Source organism: Dendrobates tinctorius, unplaced genomic scaffold (assembly GCF_039654945.1).
Source record: "Dendrobates tinctorius isolate UK_male_01 unplaced genomic scaffold, ASM3965494v1 ptg000057l, whole genome shotgun sequence".
NCBI lineage: Eukaryota > Metazoa > Chordata > Amphibia > Anura > Dendrobatidae > Dendrobates > Dendrobates tinctorius.
The window spans coordinates 8,383,861-8,404,016 of record NW_027361725.1 but is presented as its reverse complement, the minus strand read 5'-3'; the positions used below and the strand labels follow the sequence as shown (position 1 = coordinate 8,404,016).

The 20,156-nt window shown below is 45.2% G+C and overlaps 1 protein-coding gene across 1 annotated transcript in view; it reads left to right on the top strand.

The window, feature by feature from the left end:
• Positions 1-20,156, top strand: part of MAP4K5 (mitogen-activated protein kinase kinase kinase kinase 5) — a 119,321-nt gene that overhangs the window by 72,683 nt on the left and 26,482 nt on the right. Inside the window, exons 13-22 of the mRNA XM_073577739.1 lie at positions 85-157; positions 12,007-12,062; positions 12,611-12,651; positions 12,858-12,900; positions 14,856-14,973; positions 17,344-17,435; positions 17,813-17,854; positions 18,147-18,231; positions 18,956-19,035; positions 19,125-19,185. Coding sequence (XP_073433840.1) covers positions 85-157; positions 12,007-12,062; positions 12,611-12,651; positions 12,858-12,900; positions 14,856-14,973; positions 17,344-17,435; positions 17,813-17,854; positions 18,147-18,231; positions 18,956-19,035; positions 19,125-19,185 — 691 coding nt within the window. The remainder of the gene's footprint in view (positions 1-84; positions 158-12,006; positions 12,063-12,610; positions 12,652-12,857; positions 12,901-14,855; positions 14,974-17,343; positions 17,436-17,812; positions 17,855-18,146; positions 18,232-18,955; positions 19,036-19,124; positions 19,186-20,156) is intronic.

Sequence of the window (20,156 nt, the reverse complement as noted above, 5' to 3'; positions counted from 1 at the left end):
GATGGTTAAGTAAAACTTGGTGTACTGAAACTCCCAGTAATGTGCACTTTGTCATAAGTAATAAGTTGCATTTTGATCTTTCAGCCCATATCTGCTGTGCGCCATACCATCAAGTCTACTAACAAAAGAGCGGAGAAGACGGTGTCTGAGCTCAATTGTGAGTTGCCAGCCAAGAATACATAGATATCTATAATGTTATAATGCAATGGCTCCATGGCTATTGCAAAACTACAGCTCCCAGGAACTCCGCTTTCAATGCATGCAAGTTGTTTCTCTCTCACCCATGACAGCACCACGGAGAGAGGGGATCCGCCCTTCAGGGACAGGAACCTACAGATAAAAAGGGCAGTACCTCTCCTCCGCCTTCAGTTGGGTTCCTGTCCCTGACAGGGGGACCCACAGTACGGTACCTGTGTATCAAAGGAGTCCGGATCCGGGGCCGGCCTGTCCGGTATTCGGCAGCGGGGAGGCCCCTGTCGCGGCAGAAACTGTGCCCGAAGCCGCCACCGTTGGGGCCGATGCGGGCTGCCGGGTGAGCGGGGGGAGACGCCGGAGTCGCCACTCCGGAAAGGAGATAGGGGCTCGTGGGGACCTGGTGGAAGCGCGGGCAGCGCCATGGTACGGAGAGTACCAAGATGGCCGCTGCCCCGGAAGTAGAGGAGACGGCTTCCGCGTCCCTGAATCAGGCGCATGCGCAGGAGCGCGCTCCCCGACCAGCGCGAGGCAGGATGGGAGCGGTGACGTCACGCGGGCGGCAACTTTAAAAATGGTGAGTACAGAAACTCCTGGCTGGAAGCGATCCTAATAATGGAGGATAGCGACCAGCAACAGGAGCAGCAGCTCAAGCAGCAGCACCACAAACATCACCACCGACAAAAGGAACGAAACAGAGAGGGCCGTTCCAGCAGTCACTCCACGCGGCGTAGTATGTCAGCGGCAAAGAGCAAATCGCCACCAGGAGATCAGCCTATACAGGACCTGACTCCATCTCCCGAACCGGTACCTGCAGCCGCGCACCTTTTGGGGGTAAGTGATCTTCGTGAATGTTCACCCTTGTAATACAATTCCTCTCCCTTATTAGGGAAAGAAGAAGGCAAAAAAGAACAGGGAATGCCCTACTTGCTCTAGACCCCTACCTGTATCATGGGAGCAAAAACTATGTGAGTCTTGCACAAAAGAAATTCTTTGTCAGGAGACTCCGGATTTCGTATCCGACCTAAGAGCCGCAATTAAATCAGAGGTTCAGAGTGCCCTCGTGTCCCTTAAGCATAGGGATAAAACGAGGAAGAAAGACACGATAGAAACCTCCCAGTCAGACTCTTCCACGTCGGGAGAAATCACGTCTAAAACCTCGGAATCCGGCTCCTCATCCTCAGACGAGGAAACAGGAGGGCGTCACTGTTTTCCCCTAGAAGAGGTAGACAGACTAGTAAAAGCTGTAAGATCTACCATGGGGGTATTGGACCCTAGGCTGGATAAAACAGTCCAGGACATAATGTTCGGCGGACCAGGCCAGAAAAAACGGAGAGTATTTCCGCTTAACGAAATTGTCAAGGGCCTAATCAAAAAAGAATGGGACAAGCCAGACAGGAAAAATATTACAGTCCCTTCCCTTAAAAGAAAATATCCCTTTGAGGAGGAGGCATCTACGTCTTGGGATAAAGCCCCGAAACTCGATGTAGTAGTCGCTAAAGCCTCAAAGAAATTCGCCCCTCCCTTTGAGGACATGGGCACCCTCAGGGACCCCCTAGAAAAAAAGGCGGATACCTTTCTAAAGGGGGCATGGGAGTCGGCAGGCGGTAACCTCAGGCCAGCAATAGCGGCGACATGTACCTCAAGAGCCCTAATGGTATGGGTGGACCAACTTGGGAAACGGCTGAGGGAAGGGACACCAAGAGATAAGATCTTAGATTCTATCCCAGTAATAAGGGGAGCGGCTGCATTCCTAGCGGACTCATCGGCCGATTCAGTCAGGCTATCGTCCAAAACAGCAGCACTTTCAAACGCGGCCCGAAGGACACTTTGGCTTAAAAGTTGGCCGGGGGACCTACAGACCAAAATGAAATTATGTTCAATCCCCTGTGAAGGGAAATTCCTTTTTGGGGAGACGTTATATGACATCCTCCAGAAAGCAGGAGACAAGAAGAAAGGATTCCCAAATTTAGGGCCAGCAGCATTTAAGAGGCCCTTTCGAAATAGGAGGTTTTTTCAGAGGAGACCACCGAGGGAACAAAAGTGGGATGACAAAAGAAGAGAGAGAGGGTTCTTCTTTAATAACTCTTCCCGAGACAAAAAGCCCTCCAAGTGACAGTACGCCCAGGGTGGGGGGAAGGTTAACCCTTTTTCTCCCAGCCTGGAGGAGAATTTCAAACAACCCATGGATAGTAAACCTAATCCAGGAGGGCCTAAGAATAGACTTTCTCTCTCTCCCACCTCAAAAGTATGTAACAACGCCGCTGAGATCCAGCACGCGAGAACAGGAAGCGCTAGAAAGCGAGGTCCTAGGTCTAGTAAAAAAAGGAGTCCTCCAGGAGGTTCCCCCGCAGGATATGGGCAGAGGGTTCTACTCCCCTCTTTTTCTAATAACCAATCCGGACGGCACCTTTCGAACGATTATAAATCTGAAAAAGCTAAACGAATACGTCAGGAATCAGAGCTTCAAAATGGAGTCGATCAGGTCCACCACCAAAGTCCTGTTCCCAAACTGCTACATGACGGTATTAGATCTCAGCGACGCTTATTATCACGTCCCTATCCACAAAGACTCCAGAAAATATCTCGGGTTAGCCGTCTCAATAAAGGGCAAGGTGAAAGGCAGAACTTTTAAAAAATTCCTATCCACTTCTAGGGCAAAGGTTCAGGACGGGGTTCAGATTGATAAGATCCTAGAATTTCTACAAAAGGGCCTAGAACAGGGTCTGGCGGTCAACACATTAAAAGTACAAATAGCAGCGTTAGGCGCCCTCTATAACCATGATGTGGCAGGTGACCCCTGGGTAGCACGGTTTATTAAGGCCGCAACCAGATCTAGGCCAATAGCTAGTCAAAGGTTACCATCATGGGACCTGAATCTTGTACTTTCAACACTGACAGGCCCTCCGTTCGAACCAATTTACTCGGCACCCCTAAAAATCCTATCACTTAAAACGGTGCTTCTGGTGGCACTAACATCAGCTCGAAGAGTGAGCGATATTCAAGCCTTATCAGCAGGGCCACCTTTTACAAAAATTCTAGAGGATAGAGTCATCCTAAAACCTGACCCGGCCTATCTACCTAAAGTATCATCACATTTCCACAGGTCCCAAGAGGTAGTCCTTCCTTCCTTCTGCCCAAATCCAAAAAATAAGGGGGAAGAAAAATTCCACACTTTAGATGTTAAAAGGTGCCTAGTACAGTACTTAGAGGCCACCAAAAAATGTAGGAAGGAAGGCTCTCTTTGTATGTTTCCAGGGTCCTCGGAAGGGGCTCAAGGCATCCAAGAGTACCCTGGCAAGGTGGATAAGGGATTTGATTGCCCTGTCATACTCATCCAGTGGAAATACCATCCCGGAGGGGCTGAGAGCTCATTCCACAATGGCAATGGTGACCTCATGGGCTGAAAGATCTGAGGTATCAATAGAACAAATCTGTAAGGCGGCCATCTGGTCATCACCTTCGACCTTTTTTAGGCACTATAGATTAGATCTAGCCTCTACGTCTGACCTGACCTTCGGGAGAAGGGTCCTTCAGGCGGTGGTCCCTCCCTAAGCTACCAATCTCTATAATTCTTTCCGTGGTGCTATCATGAGTGAGAGAGAATAGCTTAGTTACTCACCGATAACGGTGTTTCTCGGAACCCTTGACAGCACCCGCTTATTCCCCTCCCCTTCATGAGTATGGTGAGCACGTTTTTACTGTTAGTAGAGTGTTTCCGTTTAGGCACGGAGCTTTTGATAAATAAGCAGTGTTTTAATATTGTGTATATATTTCTGTTGTACCTGGAGACCCTCTGATGCTCTGTAACCAACTGAAGGCGGAGGAGAGGTACCGCCCTTTTTATCTGTAGGTTCCTGTCCCTGAAGGGCGGATCCCCTCTCTCCGTGGTGCTGTCATGGGTTCCGAGAAACACCGTTATCGGTGAGTAACTAAGCTATTTGCAGCAGTTGCGTAGGTGAACAAGTTTTCATTGCAGGACTTTTCACCGCTGTGTCCCACACTGCTCAGGAGAATGGAGATCCCAAGTGTACCCCTTTCCTCTTCTTGACCTGGACGTATCAGGAAAAGTGAGCGATATAATATATCTCTTCTGAGCAAATTAGAAAATAATAGTTTCCAATTTACGATAATAATCCAGTAGTGAAAGCTCCGGCTCCTGATCATTCAGCCCCTCTATACTCTTCACAAGTTGAACTGCTTGCAATTACATAACCCAAACAAAAGAAGAACTAGATCAGTAGACCTCTGTATCATAAAGCTTTCTTTGTATATAGCAGCAGGATCAGGTCCTTTCGTGCAGGGTACTTCTTCTAAAAGTATTTGTTTCTCAATCCCCTGTGACAGTACCACGGAGGGGATCCGCCCTTCAGGGACAGGAAGCCTACAGATAAAAGGGCGGTACCTCTCCCTCGCATCAGTTGGTTTCCTGTCCCTGATAGGAAACCTTCAGTTCTGCGGTACCTGAGAAAATCGGCAGATGAAGATCCAGGGCCGGCCAGTCCGGGTTCCGGCAGCGGGGAGGCCCCTGCCGCGACTGGTGCAGTTCCTGAGTCCGCCACAGCTAGGACCGATGGGTTCTTCAGGGTGAGCGGGGGTAGCACAGCCACCACTCCAGAGAGGAGGCAGGGGCTCCCGAGTTCCCGGAGGGGCACGCGCCGACAGCGTGCGCTACTATACGTGTACCAAGACGGCCGCCGCTCAGGAAGTAGAGCGGGGCTTCCGGGTTCCTGGGTGGGCACATGCACAGTTGAACGCTTCCCCGATGACGCGGTGCAGGAGGAGCGGCGGGACCGGATGTGGCAGATGGGCAGCAAATTCAAAAGGGGAAGGTGCAGGCATCCTTGCTGCACGCAGTCCCCGTGACCGTGGAAGACAGCGATCACCAGCAGGACCTGGAGCAGCAGCAGCAGTGCCACCACAAGCAGTCGGATGTTCCAAAGGACAAAGACAAGCGAGGAAGCCGGTCGCACAGCAGATCTGCTGCAGTGAGCAAGTCACCTTCTCTGGATCTTCCTCTCCAAGATCCTATCCCCCTCCAGAACTGGTACCTGCGACAGCATGTAAATGGTGAGTGACTATCGAGGAAGTTCACCGTTGTAATTGGGGTTCCTTCTCTTCCCTTACTAGGGAAGGAAGAGATTGGGGAAAATGAAAAGCAGATGCTGTTCCACCAGTAACAGAGCTTTACCCGGAATCCTGGGACAAGAAGTTCTGTAAATCTTGCATACAACAAATACTACAACCCCTGGTAAAAATTATGGAATCACCGACCTTGGAGGATGTTCATTCAGTTGTTTTTTTAGTTTTGTAGAAAAAAAGCAGATCACAGACATGGCACGAAACTAAAGTCAATTCAAATGGCAACTTTCTGGCTTTAAGAAACACTAAAAGAAATCAAGAACAAAAAATGTGGTAGTCAGTAATGGTTACTTTTTTAAACCAAGCATAAGGAAAAAATTATGGAATCACTCGGTTCTGAGGAAAAAATTATGGAATCCTGAAAAACAAACCAAAAAAAAACACTCAAACACATCACTAGTATTTTGTTGCATCACCTTTGGCTTTTCTAACAGCTTTCAGTCTCTGAGGCATGGACTTAATGAGTGTCAAACAGTACTCTTCATCAATCTGGCTCCAACTTTCTCTAATTGCTGTTGCCAGATCAGCTTTGCAGGTTGGAGCCTTGTCATGGACTATTTTCTTCAGCTTCCACCAAAGATTTTCAATTGGATAGAGATCCGGACTATTTGCAGGCCATGACATTGACCTTATGTGTCTTTTTTCAAGGAATGTTTTCACAGTTTTTGCTCTATGGCAGGATGCATTATCATCTTGAAAAATGATTTCATCATCCCCAAACATCCTTTCAATTGATGGGATAAGAAAAGTGTCCAAAATATCAACATAAACTTGTACATTTATTGAAGATGTAATGACAGCCATCTCCCCAGTGCCTTTACCTGACATGCAGCCCCATATCATCAATGACTGTGGAAATTTGCATGTTCTCTACGGGCAGTCATCTTTATAAATCTCATTGGAAAGGTACCAAACAAAAGTTCTTGCATCATCACCTTGCCCAATGCAGATTCGCGATTCATCACTGAATGACTTTCATCCAGTCATCCACAGTCCACGATTGTTTTTCCTTAGCCCATTGTAACCTTGTTTTTTTCTGTTTAGGTGTTAATGATGGCTTTCGTTTAGCTTTTCTGTATGTAAATCCCATTTCCTTTAGGCGGTTTCTTAAGTTCGGTCACAGACGTTGACTCCAGTTTCCTCCCATTCGTTCCTCATTTGTTTTGTTGTGCATTTCCTGTTTTGGAGACATATTGCTTTAAGTTTCCGGTCTTGACGGTTTGATGTCTTCCTTGGTCTACCAGTATGTTTGCCTTTAACAACCTTCCCATGTTGTTTGTATTTGGTCTTCATTTTAGACACAGCTGACTGTGAACAACCAACATCTTTTGAAACATTGCGTGATGATTTACCCTCTTTTAAGAGTTTGATAATCCTCTCGTTTGTTTCAATTGACATCTCTTGTGTTGGAATCACGATTCATGTCAGTCCACTTGGTGTAACAGCTCTCCAAGGTGCGATCACTCCTTTTTAGATGCAGACTAATGAGCAGATTTAATTTGATGCAGGTGTTGGCTTTGGGAATGAAAATTTACAGGGTGATTCCATAATTTTTTCCCTATGCTTGGTTTAAAAAAGTAACCATTACTGACTACCACATTTGTTGTCCTTGATTTCTTTTAGCGTTTCTTTAAGTCAGAAAGTTGCCATTTGAATTGACTTTAGTTTTGTGCCATGTCTGTGATCTGCTTTTTTTTTTTTTTTTTTTTTTACAAAATTAAACTGAATGAACATCGTCCAAGGCCGGTGATTCCATATTTTTTTTGCCAGGGTTTGTATGTGAGGAATCCCCGGATTTTGCCTCTGAACTGAGATCTGCAATCAGATCAGAAGTCCAGAGTGCCTTTACGTCCCTTAGTCGGGGGGATAAAATAAAATAGAAGGAGGCTACATTTTACTCCCAATCTGACCCCTCTACTTTTGGAGAAGTGGACTCAGACATATCAGACTCCTCCTCATCTTCCTGGGGTGAAGAAACGGGGGCGTCACTGCTTTCCCCTAGATGAAGTGGAAACCCTGGTGAAAGCGGTGAGATCTACCATGGGGGTAGAAGACCCTCGTCCTGATAAGACAGTTCAGGATATAATGTTTGAGGGATTAGGACAGAAAGCGTAGGGTATTTCCAATAAACCCAAACGTCCAGACCCTAATCAAAAATGGATGGGAGAGACCAGATAGGAAAAACTCCTTAGTACCTTCCCTTCAAAGGAAATATCCTTTTGAAGAAGAAGCAGCCACATCCTGGGGCAAAGCCCCTAGGCTTGCTGTGGCCAAAGCCTCTAAAAAGTTTGCCCTCCCCTTTGAGGACATGGATACACTTAAAGACCCATTGGATAAAATAGCTGACACCTTCCTTAAAGGGGCCTGTGAGTCAGCAGGAGGGAACCTTAGACCGGCCATAGCAGCAAGATGTACCTCCAGATCCCTAATGATATGGGTGGATCAGCTGGAGAAACAGCTGAGGGAAGGGACACCAAGGAACAAGATCTTAGAATCCATTCCTTTGATAAGAGGGGCAGCAGCGTTTTTAGCAGACTCATCAGCGGATTCTGTCCGCTTAACATCTAAATCTGCAGCCCTCTCAAATGTGGCCAGGAGAACCTTATGGCTTAAAAGCTGGCCAGGAGACCTTTAAACAAAACTTAAACTATGCTCGATTCCCTGTGAAGGTAAATTCCTGTTTGGAGAAACTTTGGACGATATCCTCCAAAAAGCGGGGGTATAAGAAGAAAGGATTCCTGAACCTAGGACCAACATCATTTAAACCAGGGGTCCCCAACCTGTACCTCGGGAGCCATATATGGCTCGCGGGCCCGTGATGTGTGGCTTGCGGCTGCCTGCCAGCTTGGTGCAGTAGCACCAGGTGTAAATGACTATTAAGAGCAGATCTCTAAATGGTGATTTGTGTGTAGCCCTGTACAGAAGAACAGATCTGAATGGGGGTGGGATAGGTAACGTGTGGAGCTTGGCGTACTGCCTTGGTGTGATTTTAGTGGAAAAGCTTTGGTTGTCATACCGGTAATGGGGGCTCTGGATGTCCTTACCGTAAGTGGGGAAGGAGCTGGTTGTGGCTCCTGACCCTCTTTCATAGCTGGATGTGGCTCTCAAGGTCAGAAAGGTTGGGGACCTCTGATTTAAATGGTCCTTTCGGGGCAGGAGATTTTTCCGTAGAAAACCCCCCAGAGAGCAAAACAGATGGGATGAGGGAAGGAGGAAAGATAGAGGGTCCCTCTTTGGCAACTCTTCCCGAGACATAAAACCCTCCAAGTGACGGTCTCGCCAGGGTAGGGGGAAGATTAACCCTTCTCCTTCTGGCCTGGGATAGAATGTCAAACAGTCCTTGGATCCTAAATCTGATCAAGCCAGGCTTGAGGACAGATCCCCCCCCCCCAAAAAAAAAAAAAAATTACGTGGTGACTCCCCTAAGATCTTCGGCAAAAGAACAAAAGGCCTTAGAAGGCGAAATCCTAAACCTTGTAGGGAAATCAGTCCTACAGGAAGTTCCCCCTCAAGAAACGGGGAGGGATTCTTCTACTCCCCTCTATTTCTAGGGTCCAAACTGGACGGCACCTATCGGACAATAATAAACTTGCGGAAATTGAACATATATGTCAGGAACCAAAGATTCAAGATGGAATCAATAAGATCCACCATCAAAATACTGTCCCCGAACTGTTTTGTGACCGTCTTGGATCTCGGTACGCATATTATCATGTCTCTATCCACAAGGAATCCCGGAAATTCCTCAGACTAGCAGTTTGCGCAAAAGGGGAAGTAAGGGAGTTCCAATACAAAGCCCTCCCCTTCGTAACATCGATAGCTCCCCATGTATTCATAAAATTGGTAGCAGAAATGATGGCTCATCTGAGGGAGCAAGATATCTTAATGATCCCCTACCTGGACGATTTTCTGATAGCGAGCGACTCAGCCCAAAACTGCAGAGAAAAGAGGGACAGAGTAATGAGCACCCTGGTGAACCTGGGCTGGCTTCTAAATTTAAAGAAGTCCAGCTTGAAACCCAGCAAAATCCAAGAGTTCCTAGGGGTAACGTTGAACTCTCAAAATCAAGAGTGTCACCTCCCAGTTCGCAAAAAAGAGAACATTATGCACATAGTGGCAAAGGCCTTACGGAACCCCTCCATGACATTAAGGAAGGTGATGTCACTGCTAGGCTTCCCTTTCCGCATGTCTACCAGCAGTCCAGTGGGCACAGCTACACACAAGAGACCTCCAGTGGGACATATTAGGAAATCAGTCGGTGCTAAGAGGTCATTTAGAGGGTCACATAACTAAATTCTTCTATTGATTCCCTACTTTGGTGGAAGGATGCCAGCAACCTATCCAGAGGGATTCCCTGGGGTAACAAAAGTGTCCCATATAATTACTACCGATGCAAGTCCCATGGGATGGAGAGCTCACAGGGACAACCGAGTTGTTCAGGGGAAATGGAGAAGTCAGGAACTAGGGGCTTCCTCGAACCAGAAAGGGCTCTGGGTCACGCTCTTTCGGTTTTTCTACCTTTCTTACAGGGACATCATGTCAGATATTCTCGGACAACCAAGTAACGGTGGCTTATATAAACCATCAGGGGGGAACCAGGTCCCAAACTCTAATGGACACTTCCTCCAGGATCCTTAGCCTAGCTGAGGAAAACCTTTTATCCCTCTCTGCACTACACTTTCGGGGGGTAGAAAATCAAAAGGCAGATTTTCTGAGCCGCACTCAACTAAGGCAAGGTGAGTGGGTTTTAAATCAGTCCATTTTTGATCAGATTGCAAGGATGTGGGGGACTCCGGAAATAGATTTATTTGCTGATTTCAAAAACAAAAAAGTAGAAGCATTCTGCTCTCTGAACTCCAGGGGGAATCCTTGGTGCCTTTATGCTTCCATGGACTCAGAACCTGACATATGCCTTTCCCCGGATCGTCCTTGTTCCAGCAGTCATATGGAGAGTCAGAAGACAAAACAAAGATGATATTAATTGCCCACCTTTGGCCAAAAAGAATTTGGTTCTCCTGGCTGAGGATACTATCGATCACCGACCCTTGAGTCCTACCGGATCTCCTGGACCTTCTGTCTCAAGGACCTGTGTTACATCTTCGGGCAGCGAACCTTCATTTAACAGCATGGAATTTGAAGGGGTGCTGCTGAGAGAAAGAGGGTTCTCAGAGAACCTAGTTTCTACACTGCTGAAAAGCAGGAAACCAGTTACTACTAAGGTTTTTGGCAAAACCTGGAAAAAGTTCCTATCCACCTCCAAAGTAAAAGTCCAGGACAGGGCCTCAATTAGTGAAATACTTTGAATTTCTACAAAAGGGTCTAGAACGAGGCCTGGCAGTCAGTACTTTAAAGGTACAGGTGGCAGCCTTAGGTGCACTCTATAATCAGGACACCGCAGGTAACTAATGGGTAGCACCGTTCATTAAAGCCGCAGCAAGATCTAGACCACTAGTTAGTCAAAAGCTACCATCCTGGGATCTGAATCTAGTCCTATCCGCTCTAACAGGTCCCCATTTTAGCCTATAGATGCAGCCCCCGTCAAGATCTTTTTATAGACCGTTCTCCTGGTAGCTCTAACATCAACCCGCAGAGTAAGCGATATTCAAGCCCTATCTGCGGGGCCCCCCTTTTACAATGATCCTAGATGAGAGTTATCCTAAAACCTGACCCGGCCTATTTACCCAAGGTAGCATCTCGATTCCATAGGTCCCAAGAGGTAGTCCTTCCTTCCTTTTGCCCAAATCCTTGAAATAGGAAAGAGGAGAAATTCCAAACGCTAGATGTTAAAAGATGTCTAGTTCAGTACCTAGAGTCCACCCAGATATGTAGGAAGGAAGGATCTCTCTTTGTGTGTTTCCAGGGACCTAGAAAAGGACTCAAAGCGTCCAAGAGTACCCTGGCAAGATGGATAAGAGATGCGATAGCCCTAGCCTATCCATCCACTGGGAACACCATTCGAGATGAGTTAAAAGCTCATTCCCCAAGGGCCATAGCGACCTCATGGGCAGAGAGGTCAGAGGTATCGATAGGACAAATCTGTAAGGCGGCCACATGGTCATCACCTTCAACCTTTTTATTTTAACACTATTGCTTAGATCTAGCCTCTGCGTCTGACTTGACCTTCAGTAAAAGGGTCCTTCAGGCTGTGTTCCCTCCTTAAGCTTCCAATCTCTGTAATTCTCTCTGTGATGGTGTCATGGGGGGTTGAGAAAAATGTAGTTACTTACCGATAACGGTGTTTCTTTGAGCCCATGACAGCACCCGCTTATTCCCTCCCATCACGTGTGTGGTGAGCATATTTTACGCTTCGTAGTGTGTTTTTGTATAGGCACGGTGTTTTCTTATGATAACCAATACGATAATGTACATATATTTTGTTGTCGTCACTAACCTGGAGGCCTCCGACGCTCTGTTAACCAACTGATGCGAGGGCGAGGTACCACCCTTTTATCTGTAGGTTTTCTGTCCCTGAAGGGCGGATCCCTCTCTCCGTGGTGCTGTCATGGGCTCTGAGAAGCAACGTTATCGTTAAGTAACTACATTTTTTGCTTTTCTGTTTTACGAGACTATGATGGACTGGGGTCTTGATGCGACGACTGCCAGGACTGGGGTCTTGGTGCAAAGGCTGCCAGCAAATCTGTCTATCGCATTAACCACATCTCTCTGTTCTAGTTGACAAGCTGCAGTTTGAGCCTCCACTCAGGAAGGAAACTGAAGCCAATGAAGTGGTGAGTCTGTAAGGTTAATGATGTAATGCCAAAAAAATTGCTACTTTGTTTTGGTCATCTGTTTACAAGTTGCAGTGACCATGTTCTACAGATCATCGGCTTCAGATCTGCAGCCATCACCCTGGTCATTCTGCAGATATCCGCAGTTCTGCAGCAACACCTGCTGGTGGGGCTTGGAATTGTTCTATATGTTGTTTTTTTGGTTTTTTTTTCTTAGTCTTGAATGGCCATAACTAGTAATATGTTCACACTACTGACCAAGACCCAGAGCCCCCTTCAGTTTGCACATAGCTGCATGCTGTGCTTTTTATTTTCAGCAAAACGAACATAGAACATTTGTGTCTGAACATATTTATTCAGAGCATTTGCCCAGGTTTTCAGATATGTTTGGGGTGCAGCTCCTTTGCCATGTTGGAAATGACTTTTAGCAAATTCTTGTTCTGGACAAGGGGTCGCCTGTGCTCTTTTTATCTGAATTAATTACAGTAAGACCCAAGTGTATACTGCGCTTCTTACATCTCCTAATCTTATGTCATTTCTTTTTTTAGGGCATCAACTGGAATCCTTTTGCAAATGGAGCAAACAATGAGTAAGGCTTTTACTTAGGCCTTAGCTTGAGCTATCTTGTGTTATTAACCCTTCTCTTGTAACAGTATCCTGTCAACATTTTGAGATTTTATTTTATCACTTTTTGTATGACTTGTCCTCATTATTCTCTCCCATGCTTACATTGTGCATGTTTGCTGCAATCCAGCTTATTAGGAAGTCTGATCTATTTTCACTCTCATATCGCAGTTCCACCATGAAACGGGCAGTTCCTCCACCGCTGCCTCCTAAGGTACAGTAATTGTGACATTTCTCCTAGAAAATTGTAGAACTTGTATAAAATGTAGATTAAAAAATGAAAAAAAAGCTAGAATTTTAGGAATTGTATCAGAAAGAAAATCTAAATAAAGGAAAGCGCTGCCACCGATTTTTGGTTTGTTTTTTATTATACAGTTGTGGCCAAAAGTATTGACACCCCTGCAATTCTGTCAGATACTACTCAGTTTCTTCCTGAAAATGATTGCAAACACAAATTATTTGGTATTATTATCTTCATTTAATTTGTCTTAAATGAAAAAACACAAAAGAGAATGAAGCAAAACATTGATCATTTCACACAAAACTCCAAAAATGGGCCAGACAAAAGTATTGGCATCCTCAGCCTAATACTTGGTTTCACAACCTTTAGCCAAAATAACTGCGACCAACCGCTTCCAGTAACCATCAATGAGTTTCTTACAATGCTCTGCTGGAATTTTAGACCATTCTTCTTTGGCAAACTGCTCTAGGTCCCTGATATTTGAAGGGTGCCTTCTCCAAACTGCCATTTTTAGATCTCTCCACAGGTGTTCTATGGGATTCAGGTCTGGACTCATTGCTGGCCACCTTAGAAGTCTCCAGTGCTTTCTCTCAATCCATTTTCTAGTGCCTTTTGAAGTGTGTTTTGGGTCATTGTCCTGCTGGAAGACCCATGACCTCTGAGGGAGACCCAGCTTTCTCACACTGGGCCCTACATTATGCTGCAAAATTTGTTGGTAGTCTTCAGACTTCATAATGCCATGCACACGGTCAAGCAGTTCAGTGCCAGAGGCAGCAAAGCAACCCCAAAACATCAGGGAACCTCCGCCATGTTTGACTGTAGGGACCGTGTTCTTTTCTTTGAATGCCTCTTTTTTTCTCCTGTAAACTCTATGTTGATACCTTTGCCCAAAAAGCTCTACTTTTGTCTCATCTGACCAGAGAACATTCTTCCAAAACGTTTTAGGCTTTTTCAGGTTAGTTTTGGCAAACTCCAGCCTGGCTTTTTTATGTCTTGGGGTAAGAAGTGGGGTCTTCCAGGGTCTCCTACCATACAGTCCCTTTTCATTCAGACGCCGATGGATAGTACGGGTTGACACTGTTGTACCCTCGGACTGCAGGGCAGCTTGAACTTGTTTGGATGTTAGTCGAGGTTCTTTATCCAACATCCGCATAATCTTGCGTTGAAATCTCTTGTCAATTTTTCTTTTCCGTCCACATCTAGGGAGGTTGGCCACAGTGCCATGGGCTTTAAACTGCTTGATGACACTGCGCACGGTAGACACAGGAACATTCAGATCTTTGGAGATGGACTTGTAGCCTTGAGATTGCTCATGCTTCCTCACAATTTGGTTTCTCAAGTCCTCAGACAGTTCTTTGGTCTTTCTTTTCTCCATGCTCAATGTGGTACACACAAGGACACAGGACAGAGGTTGAGTCAACTTTAATCCATGTCAACTGGCTGCAAGTGTGATTTAGTTATTGCCAACACCTGTTAGGTGCCACAGGTGAGTTACAGGTGCTGTTAATTACACAAATTAGAGAAGCATCACATGATTTTTCGAACAGTGCCAATACTTTTGTCTACCCTCTTTTTTTATGTTTGGTGTGGAATTATATCCAATTTGGCTTTAGGACAATTCTTTTTGTGTTTTTTTTTCATTTAAGACAAATTAAATGAAGATAATAATACCAAAGAATTTGTGTTTGCAATCATTTTCAGGAAGAAACTGAGTATTATCTGACAGAATTACAGGGGTGTCAATACTTTTGGCCACAACTGTATATATCTTTTTTTACATTGCCCTTCTTCCTCTTTGCCTCTGTCTATGCCTCCTATGTTTAGTCATAAAACCTTTTTATTTTTTTTTCCCATAGATTGAGATCACAGTGATAGAACGATTAATAGAATATCTTGGACGGCACTAATCGAGTCTTTTATTCCAACAGCCAATGAGAATGAACAGCTGCCCAGATGAAAGCCTGGCTGACGACGAGCGGGCCAACACAATCAAACATCAACCAGATAACCAAGCCTCCCCATTCTACCGCAGGCAGAGCTCCCCAGGTTGTGGTCGCCACACCGCTCCCCCTCATAATAATTTCCTCACTAGCAGCGTCTGCTCCCCTGGATTATACCGCTGTAAACTCTATCAGTTGGGTAAATAGCACAAAGCAGTGGCAGGGAGGATGGAAACGCCACTGCGACCCTGCAAATAAAAGGGATAACTCATCATTACATGGCTGGCCGACCATAAGCACAAGGATGAGTGACCACATGCTTCCATCACAAGCCTCACCCTAACTCTGCATTTTCGTAACATCACACTTCAAGTGGTGGCAGGAGCAGTCATTACACATGGGCCTGAAACCAGCGACATCCAGCAAGTATATTACAGTGCCATTTTCCTTTCTTTGGGTGACATTTGGTCACTGTTAGTGGTTAGTTTCAGGGTGAGTATATATGATGGCAGGAAGGAATGCTTCCATATAGGTCAGGATTTGCAACTGGTATGGCTGAACTGTAATACACGGGAGCCTTCACAGGAAGATGGCTGCAGTTTTCCCTTAACAGTAGTAATGCCTTGAATGTCCTCAATCAGGTTATATTATCCTGAGAACCCCTTATACAATAATAATGTCCTCAGAATGCCCCATAACAGAAATAATGTCCACTCTAATTATTAAAGGGGTTTTCCATTTTTGAAAAACCCCTGTTACCCCAGCAGCAGTTAGTTTTAAGACAGAAAACTGTGCTTTACTTTGCTTCCACAGAGCTGCATCTCCTTCGCTGCCATCTGCAGTGCTGATGTTATGTCGACAGCCCTGGAGCCAGTAATTGAGCTCCGTTATTTTGCCGGAGCAAGAGCAACTCTGAGCTTACTGATTGACTGCAGTGCTGTCGATGTGATGTCAGGTCTGCAGACAATAATAGACACTGGAAACCTCTTTAGTAATGCCATGTCTTTCCCCCAACAAAGTAATTCTGCCCCATGAGTACCTCCAAAAAGTAATATTTCTCTTAAGGTACTACCTTAACAAATATTAAATCCCCCAAAGTGCCAAGCCCATAAGTAAAAATGGACTCCAATGCAAAGTCAATAACTTGACCCCTTATTACCATTTGCAGTTTATTATACTAATGCCTTATGTGGCAGAGGGTCCTTTGGGCTAACTCCCACAGCAGGGCCCAGATGTGATGGGTAAGGCTACGGTCACACGTTCCGTATTAGGTCAGTATTATACATCAGTATTTGTAAACCAAAACCAGTTGAGGAGCAATCAGAGAAAAAGTATAATAGAAGCACGTCACCACTTCTGCATTTTTCACCCATTCCTGATTTTAGCTTACAAATACTGATGTGAAATACTGAAAGTATGACCATAGCCTAACTCTGAGTCCCCCAATAGTTACCTCCCCTGGTCCGGTAACAATCTGCAAGGCCGTTGTTCACACAGCAGTAAGGGAATAGAGCGAATGTGTCACCACGTGGAAGTGTGCAGGCATGCCCTCCATCTCATACTATTCATTCTCACATTTCACCTTGCCTTACTCACTCCACCCTCCACTATAATCCGCATTATGTGAGATGGTCAAAATGTAAATTTTCACCCATTTGCACATTTCAGTACCGTGCGTTCTAACTTCAGCCATCTTACAGAACGGAATTTCTTCTACATGTCTCCTTGCTGACTGCTTTGTGGCCTTTACTACATCACAACAGTGGATTATACAGATGTTAATGTATATTTTGGCTGATATTAAGCTATTTTTCTAATTAACCTGTTTCTGTCCATCCTCCTTGTTCATGTGCATGATTTAGCTGCTTGTCTTCATTGTCATGTGGATAGCAGATTCTCGGCTTATTATTGTATTAAAGGGATTGTCCAGTTTCAATCATTTTTTCTCTACATACTCCGCCATACCGCAGCATCCACCTGCTGCATACTGTGGGGAGATTTGTATATGTGGACATGTCGATGTAACATATAGCCCATGATCTGAATATACACAATTACTTTTACAGTGGATTTAGGCTTTGTTCACAGTAGCCCTCCACGCAACGTGAATGTGGCATACATATGGCTATTAGGAAAGAAAAATAAAAAAATTATGGTTCTTGGGAAAAGAGGGAGGAAAAAAAAGCGCAAAAATGAAAAATGGCAGCAGTGATGGATGGGGAAGGTGTTAATGGTAAAGATCATCATGCTTCCGTTCTACTAAGCAAATTACTATATTGTGGATATTATATGAACTGCTGCTCAGTGATCAGAAAAATCCCATTAAAATGACTGCAACTTTTAAAGCAAATCTTTTAGAGTGTATTGAAAGAATACTCTCCATGGGCTAAAATTCTAAGAGATTTTTGAAACTGGAGAACCCCTTTAATTTGCTGGTTCTATTTCTTACACTAATTTGTAACCCCTCTGTTTGCAGGGAACGGAGAAAGTCCTCTGAGACTAGGAAGTCCAACTGGAGAGAGCCCAAAACCCCAACTCCAACAGAAGAAGGATAAGAAGGATTTTCCAGTACGTGACGTGTTTCAGGTTTCATCACAGCTTTGTATTTTCATTGCCGCAATGTGATAGTGCACAGGCCATCGCTGAGGCCCTAGTATTAGATCCAGCTCTATATAGTCACTAGTAGTTAGACATTTTTTTTATTTTTTGCATTCCCTAGAACAGCTGCCCCCTAGTGGTCAAGATTTAAAAAAAAAAAAAAAAGACTTGGGGATCTTTGTGGGAAATTAGTAATCCATATTGCAAAACTTCAGCAACCACAAATTTATGATTTAAAAGGTGAAAAAAAAAAATAGTTAAAACCTTTGGCCTTTTAAAAGCGTCTGGTGCTGATTGTTCCCGTGTTTTATGCTTCTGCTATTTTAATTTGCTGTTCTCTTTTCTAGAAACCAACGATTAATGGTTTACCACCCACTCCCAAGGTGCTGGTAAGAGTGATCAGTTAGTTTGTTAAACCGAGGAATACCAGTAATGTGTTTAAGACCAGGTTTTTCCTATGAGTAACTGGTGGTGAGGGGTCCTGCAGCTGTTGCTCTACAGTGCTGAAGCATCATACCACCACTCGCTGATCTCAATGGACCGATCATAGAAATACATGGAGTATCTGGTGCTTCAGACTGAGTGCTGCTTTTCTAATGTGTGATAGAGGATGGCCCCCAGTTAATTTTCCTATGTTTTTTAATTAATTCTGATAATGTTTATCACAATTTTACCTTTTAGATGGGAGCCTGTTTCTCCAAAGTGTTTGATGGTTGTCCTTTAAAGATAAATTGTGCAACGTCCTGGATACACCCAGATACTAAAGGTACTAAGCAGCTGTCTAATCATAATCATAATTTTTTTGAAAGCATTTTTCATTTAGTAGAGATAAAACCTCTATGACCCCCACACATACTGAGTGTAAAGAGGATTCAGTTCCATGCGGAGCTTAGTGACCTTACTGTGATAACCATGCTGATTCCCCTTAAGGCTGGGACTACATGGCGACTTTGGCTGTGACATATGTCGTGAAAGATTGCTGCTATACCGTAGCATAGTGAATGTACCGTGACAATAAAGTCACCAAAAAAAAAAATCAAACTTTTTCCAAGTGACTCGCATGTGGTGGCACCATGCTGGTTGCAATGTGACTCCATTCACTTGCACTACGTTGCAGTGTAGCAGCAGCTTACAGCGATCTCCGACCGTGCGATCTATGTCACGTCCAAAGTCGACGTGCAGCTCCAGCCTCATTCTGAAAAATGTTGGATGACCCAGAGGTCAGACCCAGACTCATCTTAAAGTGGTGGCATATTCTAGCTGTATGCAAACATGTAATGGGAACAGGTCTGCAGAGGAATTGTATTCACAAAATGCTGCTATATTTGCCAGTTTCATTCATACATGTCACATCCATAGACTAGGTAAGTGTTCCTTACATTGGTGACCTCCAACCAAGTTTTTAGCATGAAGAATATAAGGCAAAACATATTGCCATGTAGTGCAAATTAAAGTTGGGTCCAATGACTGAAGTCCTTTCCTCCCATCAGACCAGTACCTGATATTTGGCACTGAGGATGGGATCTACACTCTGAATCTGAATGAATTACATGAAGCCACGATGGAACAGGTATGATCAGGAATGTATTGTTAGCCTCTGGTTGGGCCATTGATGGCAGACACCTTGATGAATGTCTCATCCATGTGTTTATTTTGTAGCTATTCCCCCGGAAGTGCACTTGGCTGTATGTTATCAATAACACCCTCATGTCACTATCAGGTATGTCCTACGCTTATTTGTGAGGTCTAGTCTTGTATTATTACATTGCTCAGTTTCTGACCAAGGATTTGATCTGCCCCAGTATCTGTTTTCACTGCATGAACCCTGTCCTCGGAACCAGGGGCTCAGGAGGCCTGTCCTCGGAACCAGGGGCTCAGGAGGCCTGTCCTCGGAACCAGGGGCTCAGGAGGCCTGTCCTCGGAACCAGGGGCTCAGGAGGCCTGTCCTCGGAACCAGGGGCTCAGGAGGCCTGTCCTCGGAACCTGGGTTCCCGTTCTTTGGTGCAGATCTGCATTACAAACTTTATATGAATGCCACAACTTAAGTGAACAGTTTAGAAAAGAAACAAAATGAAAACCCAAGCAGACATAGAATTACTTAATAGGCCTGTCAATCGTATAGGCAGACATAGGGTGACGTGCACTTTTATTATATACATTCAGCGCATGTGTTATGTCTGCAGACGTACAATTGTGACCCTATCCTAGCTCTGCAGGCTTACCTGCGGTTCTGTGCAAAATTTTAGAGCCGAGAAGTCACTCAACATAACACACACTAGTGTGATGATGCTTTCTGTCCATTATCTCTCTAATGCCTTAAGCCCCCGTTACACACTGCGATATCGCTAGCAATATCACTGTAAAGTCACCGATTTTGTGACGTTATAGCGATATTGCTAGCGATATCGCTGCATGTGATACTTACCTCCGACCGGCTCCCCCTCTGGTTATCGCTGATCGCGCGAGAAGCTCCTGGACCATTCCTCGTTGGCCACTTCCTGCTGGGCTTCCTGTGGCGCCGACGAGCGACGCGTGGAGCCGGGCGGGAGGACGTCAGGATCGCCGCGTCTGACTGGTAAGTAGCGATCCCCGACCCCTGCGATGTCACTAGTGAGATCTGCCTGTGTGGCAGCTCACTAGCGACCACCTAGCGATGCACCAGCGATCCTGACCGCGTCATATCGCTGGTCG